At 52.6% G+C, this 7,913-nt stretch overlaps 7 protein-coding genes across 7 annotated transcripts in view, besides 10 other annotated features; all 7 read left to right on the top strand.

Annotated features, from left to right (window-relative positions):
• Window positions 1-19, top strand: part of TraAM80_03568 (ion transport protein) — a gene marked incomplete at both ends in the record, with an annotated part of 504 nt that extends 485 nt beyond the window's left edge. Inside the window, one exon of the mRNA XM_029380531.1 lies at window positions 1-19. This exon is cut by the window's left edge and continues 485 nt beyond it. Coding sequence (XP_029239615.1) covers window positions 1-19 — 19 coding nt within the window.
• Window positions 20-35: 16 nt separating this feature from the next.
• Window positions 36-1,511, top strand: TraAM80_03567 (ion transport protein; the record flags this gene model as incomplete). The annotated part of the gene is made up of 1 exon (XM_029380530.1): window positions 36-1,511. One exon carries the CDS (start codon window positions 36-38, stop codon window positions 1,509-1,511), a length of 1,476 nt encoding a protein of 491 aa, XP_029239614.1.
• A 268-nt stretch (window positions 1,512-1,779) lies between these two features.
• Window positions 1,780-1,829: a microsatellite.
• Window positions 1,830-2,201: 372 nt separating this feature from the next.
• Window positions 2,202-2,219: a microsatellite.
• Window positions 2,220-2,268: 49 nt separating this feature from the next.
• TraAM80_03566 (uncharacterized protein) lies at window positions 2,269-2,607 on the top strand (the record flags this gene model as incomplete). Its single annotated transcript, XM_029380529.1, has 1 exon — window positions 2,269-2,607. The coding sequence occupies one exon, from the start codon at window positions 2,269-2,271 to the stop codon at window positions 2,605-2,607; it is 339 nt and encodes a 112-aa protein (XP_029239613.1).
• A 315-nt stretch (window positions 2,608-2,922) lies between these two features.
• On the top strand, window positions 2,923-3,555 carry TraAM80_03565 (uncharacterized protein; the record flags this gene model as incomplete). Its single annotated transcript, XM_029380528.1, has 1 exon — window positions 2,923-3,555. The coding sequence occupies one exon, from the start codon at window positions 2,923-2,925 to the stop codon at window positions 3,553-3,555; it is 633 nt and encodes a 210-aa protein (XP_029239612.1).
• A 62-nt stretch (window positions 3,556-3,617) lies between these two features.
• Window positions 3,618-3,636: a microsatellite.
• Window positions 3,637-3,656: 20 nt separating this feature from the next.
• Window positions 3,657-3,712: a sequence feature (A-rich).
• Window positions 3,713-3,803: 91 nt separating this feature from the next.
• Window positions 3,804-3,835: a sequence feature (A-rich).
• Window positions 3,836-4,061: 226 nt separating this feature from the next.
• Window positions 4,062-4,134: a microsatellite.
• Window positions 4,135-4,157: 23 nt separating this feature from the next.
• Window positions 4,158-4,187: a microsatellite.
• A 299-nt stretch (window positions 4,188-4,486) lies between these two features.
• Window positions 4,487-4,509: a microsatellite.
• Window positions 4,510-4,596: 87 nt separating this feature from the next.
• TraAM80_03564 (uncharacterized protein) lies at window positions 4,597-5,217 on the top strand (the record flags this gene model as incomplete). Its single annotated transcript, XM_029380527.1, has 1 exon — window positions 4,597-5,217. One exon carries the CDS (start codon window positions 4,597-4,599, stop codon window positions 5,215-5,217), a length of 621 nt encoding a protein of 206 aa, XP_029239611.1.
• A 102-nt stretch (window positions 5,218-5,319) lies between these two features.
• Window positions 5,320-5,383: a sequence feature (GA-rich).
• Window positions 5,384-5,457: 74 nt separating this feature from the next.
• Window positions 5,458-5,479: a microsatellite.
• A 940-nt stretch (window positions 5,480-6,419) lies between these two features.
• TraAM80_03563 (uncharacterized protein) lies at window positions 6,420-6,836 on the top strand (the record flags this gene model as incomplete). The annotated part of the gene is made up of 1 exon (XM_029380526.1): window positions 6,420-6,836. The coding sequence occupies one exon, from the start codon at window positions 6,420-6,422 to the stop codon at window positions 6,834-6,836; it is 417 nt and encodes a 138-aa protein (XP_029239610.1).
• Window positions 6,837-7,303: 467 nt separating this feature from the next.
• TraAM80_03562 (uncharacterized protein) lies at window positions 7,304-7,913 on the top strand (the record flags this gene model as incomplete). Its single annotated transcript, XM_029380525.1, has 1 exon — window positions 7,304-7,913. A coding segment is annotated over one exon (610 nt), but the record flags the coding sequence as incomplete, so codon positions are not given.

Genomic DNA, 7,913 nt, shown 5'->3' with positions numbered 1-7,913 from the left:
TTTTTCTGTTTTTTTATAGGGGACAACGATCACCCATGGAGCTTCGTGGGCGCGCCGAGCGGCTGATCAGGCCACAGACACTTACCGCTATTCCACCCGTGACGGCCAGCGTTGGTAATTTAGCAAACATGGAGCGCCTGCACGCCAGTCGCCGCTGGTTGCGTGGAGTAATGTGTTTTTTAGCAGTTTTCTGCTACGGCCTTGCCCTCTTCGACAAGGGCCGAGTTATCACGCACTTCATTATGCTTGTTTTTTCACTCGCGGCGGAGGTAGCCATTGCTTCCATCTACCGCGGGAAGGCGAAGTTTCACGGTCTGACAAATCGGGCGCATGGGAAGAAAGGTGTGGTCAGTGTGTTTCACTCGCCTTCGCTTTGTTTGATGCTCTTGGAGATGCTCGTGTGGGTCCTTCAGTGCCCGCCTCTTCCGGACGACGTGAGCACTGAGTGGCTTGTAGGACTGGATGGTTTTCTGCCCCTTCGCTTCTACGTGTTTCTGTTGTATGGAACGAACGTCGCCCACAACTCTGCATTTGCCCACGCCATTGCGAGTCTTGCTCGCATTCGGCTAAATCATCGTTTCTTCGTTCGCACTGCCTCTCTGCTGGAGCATCTCCGCGTGACGCTCTCCGTCGTCGCCGTTGGGGTCTGCGTTTTCGCCTACGCCTACGCGAAGGCGGAGACGGTGAGCTTCGGGGAGGCACTCTACTTCTGCGTCAGCACCGCCTCGCTGGCAGGGTACAGCGAGTCGTCGCCGGTGACGCTGCCCGGCCGCGTTCTCGCGGTGTGCGTTACCCTGCTGGGCGTCACCATCCTCTGCTGGGCAGTGGGTGTCATGAACCAGGCCCTCGCGCTGACCCAGGCGGAGCGCAACCTACACGCCCTCTTCCGCAGCAACGAACTCTGCGGCCAGGTCCCGGCGCAGGCGGCGCGTCTCATCCAGCGCGCCTGGAACCTCTACAGGGCGCGGCGGGACAGACGCAACTTTATCTCACGCCAAATTTCAGCCTTTCTTCTCTCTCAGCAGGCCATCACGTACCGCGAGATGCGGCGGGAACTGATGCGGCAGGAGACTGCCTTTCTTCACTCCATCAGCACAGTCGAAGGGAGTCTTGCACCGGACATATCGTTTGAGTCCAGCCTCACCACACCGTTTACATCACGCACCACCACTCCTGAAACCACCCCGCGATCTCGACGACCGTTCCCGTTGTTTCAAGAGATGTGTCTGAAGCGCGACTCGCGCACGCCGACCCCGCGTGGGAGGGAGTACCTGCAGGCAGGGAATGAGGAACTGCCAGGCCACAGAAGGGGCCCGACGCGTCTCACGTTGGCATCAATGCCATCTCCCATGATGCAACCACTAAAGCCGCCACATGCCACACCCGTGGTGCCCAGCCTGGCGGAGCTGGAACTGCGTCTCTCTAAGCTTGAAATGTCACTAGAGGCGTTGGCCACCACCGCTGAGGCCTTGCAGGGACGTTATGGCGTCATTGCCAGTGTGTCTGTCTAATCGAACTGTGGGAGTGAGACTGCAGCAGGGAAAGCTTTTTTATTGCTTGTTTGTTTTTCGTGGCGAGCGGTACTTGGCCCATGGGGGGCAGGCAGGCAGACAGAAAAAAAAAAGGCGAAAAGTTATTTCGGTTTATGTCTTCGTTTCATTTATTTCTCTCCTTCATGCGAGAAAACAGCAAGAGGCAACCGCGGGGCGGGGCGGGGAGGGGGAGTGGGGAGGAGAGTGAGGGTGCAGAGCAAGAAAAAAAAAAAAAGGGATCCCATCTTTTGTTAGCGTCTTTGTCGGTTCTGCATTTTTGCTTGCTTGTTTGTTTGTGTCTGCTGCCTTTATTTGTTCTTCTCAACACCTCTGTATTTCTCCCTTTGTTTGGCTTGTTGTGCCGTGCCCGCTCGTGGTGTGGCGTCACAACGTCTTGGTCGTATTGGGTGCGGCACAGACATGTATCCCTCCTCTGCATTTGTACGTGTTGGCTGCATGTGTATGTCTCTCTTTCACTTCCTCCGAGTGTGACTGCAATGGTGTGCTCACGCCGCTGCCCCCTTCCTAATGAACCTGCAGCTTCCACCCGCATCCTTTTCCCTTTCACTGTTCGCTATCTTTTTCTCTCTGAGTGTGGGTTGCATGTGAAAAGAAGAGGAAGGTAGTTCAAAGAAACCTCTGTGTGTGTTTCCTTTGTGTGGGCGAGCGGAGAGAGAGAGAGAGAGACTTCGAAGAGCCGTAAAGCAAATATTTTGATACATACACAGCGGGGGCAATGGCGCGGCAGTCCGATGTGCAGGAGTCCATGAAGAACATCTCCAACCGTGCAGAAAAGGCGGTGGAGGTGCGCAAGTACGATGAGAAGGGGGTGCAGGAGCGGATGCAGAGGCTCCACGCCGACGTTCTCCAGAAGAAGCTGGCGGAGAAGAAGAGGATGGACGATCTGGCACAGATTCCGCTGGAGGAGGCGGACGTTGTCCTGCTGATGCGTGAGCTTGGCTGTGACCGTGCGGCAGCAGAGCTGCAGCTGCGCGAGAAGAAAGGCGAGCTCGTGGCGGTCCTGCGTGAGGTGGTCGGCCTTCCAAAGGCGAAGTCAACCACAGCGAGTGCGTAACGAATCCCCTCCCCCACCCCACCCCGACACATCTCAAGTGGGTAGAAGCGGGAGGCAGAAGTAAGCACTGGGAAAAAGGAAGAAGAAGAAAGGTAAGGAAGAGTACGAATGGGGTGAAATCCACAAACTGCCTTTGCATGCACTTTATTGGGCTCTGCTTCCTTCCTTTATCCATTCATTCCTTTGCATCTATGATTTTTCTTTTTCTTCCCGCGGGTAAGGGAAGAGCCCCTTCTCTCCCGCGTCTGTTTCAGGTAAAGGACTACTTTCCTTGACGTCCGTGCGTCGTCGTTTTTCTTGCGTCTGGGGCGAAGAATGAAGAGGAGTAGCAGCTTCCTTCTTGCTTCGGTGCCATTGCTGTGCCTGCTGTCCGTCCTGTCCGCCGTCACCGTACAGAGCTTTTCAAAGTCGCACCATATTGTTACGTTTGGTGGCGCCGCGTGGGGCCCTGTGGTGAGCGAAAAGGAGGTAGAGCTCAAACGAGCGATTGTTGCAGACGTTGGGACCCAGCTGCTGCGCAAGTACGCCTTTTTGACCATCATCAATGTGAGCTCCCTGTCCGTTGGTGGGCACTTCGAGGCTCGCCTCACCGTGATGCAGGCGCTGCGGAGCAATAGTTCCAGTTCGCGGCTTCTGCACATTTGGCCGCCAGATGAAGTCAATTCCATGATCGCTCAGGGTGTGTTCAACAAAACATTGGCGCTCCATACGCCGTCGGAAGCGGCAAATCTCATCAGTGTGCAGCTCAACGAGAAAGGGGTAATGAAGAACGGTGAACAGGTTTTTCACCGAGAAATGACCTTAATAGCCCTTGTCACTGGTTCTTGCATGCTGCTGGTGCTTATTCCTGTGCTTGTCTGGATGTGTTGCCAGTGTTGTAGCGGCAAGCATGCCGGAAGAAGTCATCAACCGTTTCCGCATCCTACTCCGGATGCGATAAATGATTGAGAAAATGAAAAAGTTATATATATATATAGTAAAAATAATAAAAACATGCGTGTGTATGTTTTCCCCCCCCCCCCCCCCCCCTGTTAGAAGTAGAGTCGGGGTTTTGCTCTTTGTTTTTTGCACGTGTTTTTTTTTACTTCTCTTCTTATTGATTTTTCCCGCCCCACACTACCGCTCTGCTCGTGTTTGTGTTTGGCCCGTAGCTTTCCTTTCCTTTGTGCTTGGAGCGGAAAGTGCCGGCCATTACGTTTTTTTTTGTTTGTTTATTTTCTTATATTTTCCTTCTCTTGCGATAAGTGTCTGTACGTGCTTCCGTGGGTCTTGCCGTGTCACGTTTGGGCGTCGCCGCGCGTCCACGTCGGCAGGCATAAGCGTGGGCAAAGACACTCGATGAAGCGCAAACCTGAAGTGAAAAAGAAGAAGAGAAAAAATTTAAAAAGTTCTGGAACTCAGCGTCTATAATTTCCCTCACTCCTGTGGAAAATTCGGCCACGCTTGTGCGCCGCGTTTTTTTTTTTTTTTGCTTTTTTTCCTTGTTTTTTTTTTTGTTGTTGTTGTTGTTTTTGTTTTTGTTTTTTTGTGGGGGGGGGTTCTGATTTTTTGTGGGCTGCTGTTGGTGGTGGTGGTGGTGGAGCACGCCGGCTGCGTTTCACGCAGCGGTTCTTCGTGCTGCGGCAGTCGCGTGTGGTGAAATATCCAAATAAGGGAAAGGAATGTACATAGTTACGTACAGATTACGTGCATGCATTGGGGGCTGAAGGTTTGTCATTGTTTTTTTTTTTGCTTTTCGACGCTGCGTTCCTAAAAGGAGGGCGGGTTTGTGGTTCCCGCACCGATCGCGGCCGCAGTGCTGGTGGCTAAAATGTGCTGCACCCTTCGCTATGCCTCCTTCAACCCCACACGCCCGTGAAACTTTTCTCCTCATTTGCCCTTTTTTTTGGTTTTTTTTTTTTTAATGGTTTGACCGCATCAAGAAATTTGCGGGAAGAGTAAAAGACCCACACAACCTAACTGTGCCTTGCTGAGAATCTGGGGCGAAGAATGAAGAGGAGTAGCAGCTTCCTTCTTGCTTCGGTGCCGTTGCTGTGCCTGCTGTCCGTCCTGTCCGCCGTCACCGTACAGAGCTTTTCAAAGTCGCACCATATTGTTACGTTTGGTGGCGCCGCGTGGGGCCCTGTGGTGAGCGAAAAGGAGGTAGAGCTCAAACGAGCGATTGTTGCAGACGTTGGGACCCAGCTGCTGCGCAAGTACGCCTTTTTGACCATCATCAATGTGAGCTCCCTGTCCGTTGGTGGGCACTTCGAGGCTCGCCTCACCGTGGCGCAGGCGCCGCGGAGCAATAGTTCCAGCTCGCGGCTTCTGCACATTTGGCCACCAGATGAAGTCAATTCCATGATCGCTCAGTGTACGTTCAGCAAAACATTGGCGCTCCATACGCCGTCGGAAGCGGCAAATCTCATCAGTGTGCGAATTCCCAGCCTCGGCAAAAATGTGAGTGAGTACAGCATCTTAAGCGCGCGCGTAATTGTGGTGGGGATTCTCAGCATAATTGCGATGGTCGTTCTCCTACTCGTTGTGCTTGTCTGGATGTGCTGCCAGTGTTGTAACGAGAATTATGACGAGCGCAAGCCGTATCAACCTCATCCGAATGGGATCAAATAGGAACAGTTATCTGTGTTTTTTTTTTAGATTTACTTCCTTGTTTGTTTTTTTTTGCCTAGCACTTCTCCACGTTGGAACAGGAGCCACTTATATATATTACAGTTTTTTGTGATTTTTTTTTTTTTTTCGCTTTTGTCGTTGCTACGTTTTTTTTTTGTTTTTCTTTCTGCTTCTCATGCTATTGGGCGCCCGGCAGCGGCCAGGTAGGGTTGTAAAATACCATGTGCTTCCGCTGCAACGCTCTCTCTTTCTATCTCTCTCTGCGGGGAGGGGCGCTTTTTTTCCTTCCATTACCCCATGGTTCTTTGAGGGGGCCAGGGAGCACACTTATATATATATATACACGCATACCCATCTATATTTCCCTCTCTGCATACAAAGTTACAGATTTTGAGACTATCTATGATCTCTCGCTTTGACGGTGTGCCTATCTTCCACCCTCTGTGTTTTTTTTTTTTCTGCGTGTGAGCCAATTTGCAAGTAACTGCCCATTCGTACATACAGGCATACCCGGGTTGTTGGAGTTTGTGTGTGTGTGTGCGATGTAGTGGTGGGTCAATCTATCCCTTGCCCCTTCGCCGCTGTTTGCCGACAGCGCGGACCCAACCTGCGACGCCAACGACTAGGACGATGAGAAGAAGGCAAAAACAACGACTAGAGAGGTGCGCCAACTATATGCTGTGTTTTTTTCTGCGTTTTATTTATGCTGACTCCTGTAAGCGCCGTTACCTCCTACAGTTTATTTTTGTTTGTTTGTGTTAATCATTGTCTCACGCTCAGAAACTAATAATAAAACAAGTTACTTCTATTTTCCCACTCTTCCTCCAGCTGTACTCTTTGGGTGTGTCGATGTGGGCGATGGCCACCCTTGCGGCTTCACGCGTGGTGCACAGACGCGCAAAACGCAGCTGCTTAACCGCCGCCGGCTGCCCGTACCTTGCATATTTGATTGCTTCATTTTTATTTGTTGTCCTTATTTTTCCCCTTTTTTTTCCGCTGTTTCTCACAACGGCCAGTTTGCAGTTACAGTACTCTAACGTCGCTCGGCGAAAAGATGATGCGGGAAAAAACGGTGCCGCTGCTGCTCGCCGCTCTGCTGGTGTTGGTCGTCGCACTCCCTGCCACCGCACTGGAGGCAACGTCAAAGCATATCATTGTGTTCAACGGCTCTGCCTGGGGTCCGGTGGTGAAGGAAAAAGGGCATGACGCTTGAAGCGGCCATCGTGTCAGATATTAACACAAAATTGATGCGCAAGTTTGCCTTCAATACCACTGTCGTCACCAACTCCCTCGCCGCCGATAAAAATCTGGAGGTTCACGTCACCGTGACGCAGACTTTGCTTCCCGACGCCCTCACCCCGGAGCTGCAAAACATTTGGGGCCCTGAGGAAGTGAACTCGATGATCACTCGAGCGGACTTCCACACGACGCTGGTGCCGTATCCTGGGCCGGGCAAGGCAGTCCTCGTAAGTGTCCACGCCCCGGACAAGAGGAAGGCGTTCAACACGTGCACAGGCGCCTGCAAGGGCGCGATTCTTGTCGGAGTTGTGGTGGCAGCGGGGATGATCGTTACCACGCTTGTCGTTTTATTCTGTATCTGCTGCAGGTGTGCGACGTAGCACCTGCCGCAGCAAGCGGGCGTGTATACACACACACTCGGGAACTTTACATAATGCGCTGCGCGTCTGAGGCAGATGGGTAAACCTGCGAACGACATTTAAATAAACTAAGTTTGTACGTCACGGAAGGTTTTGCTATTTCCTCAAGAGGGGGTGGGGGAAGCAGCTGTAGAGGCGCATTTTGCGCATTGTTTTGTTTTATTTGTTTCTATATCACTCCCCCTCTCTTTTGTTATACACTTTGCTGCTAGGCGGCTTATGTGTTCTGAGGTTCATTCTGCATGGCACCTGCCACGGCCTCGTGCGGAAGGCGTGGCTAAGTCGCCTTGAAACCACCGAAAAGGGGCACTGCGCGAATATGCGCATGCGCTCGCGCGCTTACACAGAAAGAGGCGGTAGTGGAAAACAAGAAAATGAAGTATTTTTTTGCCCTATTTTTTTTCTTATAAACATCAAACCAAAAAAGAATGGGCTACCCAATGCGGCTTTCCCTTTTTTTGAGCAGATGGCAGCATTTTGGGTTTCCCGCTTTCCCGTTAACGGCGTCGATATGGCTCGCCGCCGCCCTACTGTTTGGCAAGAACACCTCAAGTGTCATCTTTCCCGTACCACTTACCGAGGTCCGGTTTTTCCCCTCGTTTCTTTTCCTTGTTTTCATTACCCCGCCTTGCGAGCCAAACGCTCTAGCCCGCAATACGTGTGGAGGATCCACCACCTCAATAGTTTGTCGCACCGCCATTGTGACTAGCGACTCCGAACAACACTCGCAAAGTGAGCAACATGGGCCGAAGCCCGGTGCAGAACTCTTTGGTGCGGCCTTAACCGGCGTGGGCTTCAAATTGGCAAATGACCCAGTGCAGGCCGCGCGGCTCAGTGGCTGCAAAGGCGGGGGCGTCGCAGCACACCGCGCGCTCATTTCTGATGGGGCATGTCCTCAGCGTGCTGCTCCGTGGGGGCGAGGCGATTGCCTCATGCCCGGTCCCTGCGCGCCCCCGCGGCCCGGAAGCGAGCCATTGCGAAAGCAGCGAGGCGTTTCGTGGCCTAAGTGTGTCTACGGAGGGCGCGCCCGTCCGTTCT

This window comes from Trypanosoma rangeli (genome assembly GCF_003719475.1).
Source record: "Trypanosoma rangeli strain AM80 chromosome Unknown Tra_15.4_contig_00094, whole genome shotgun sequence".
Classification (NCBI taxonomy): domain Eukaryota; phylum Euglenozoa; class Kinetoplastea; order Trypanosomatida; family Trypanosomatidae; genus Trypanosoma; species Trypanosoma rangeli.
The sequence above is the reverse complement of the archived record's forward strand: the minus strand, read 5'-3'. Positions and strand labels throughout refer to the sequence as shown.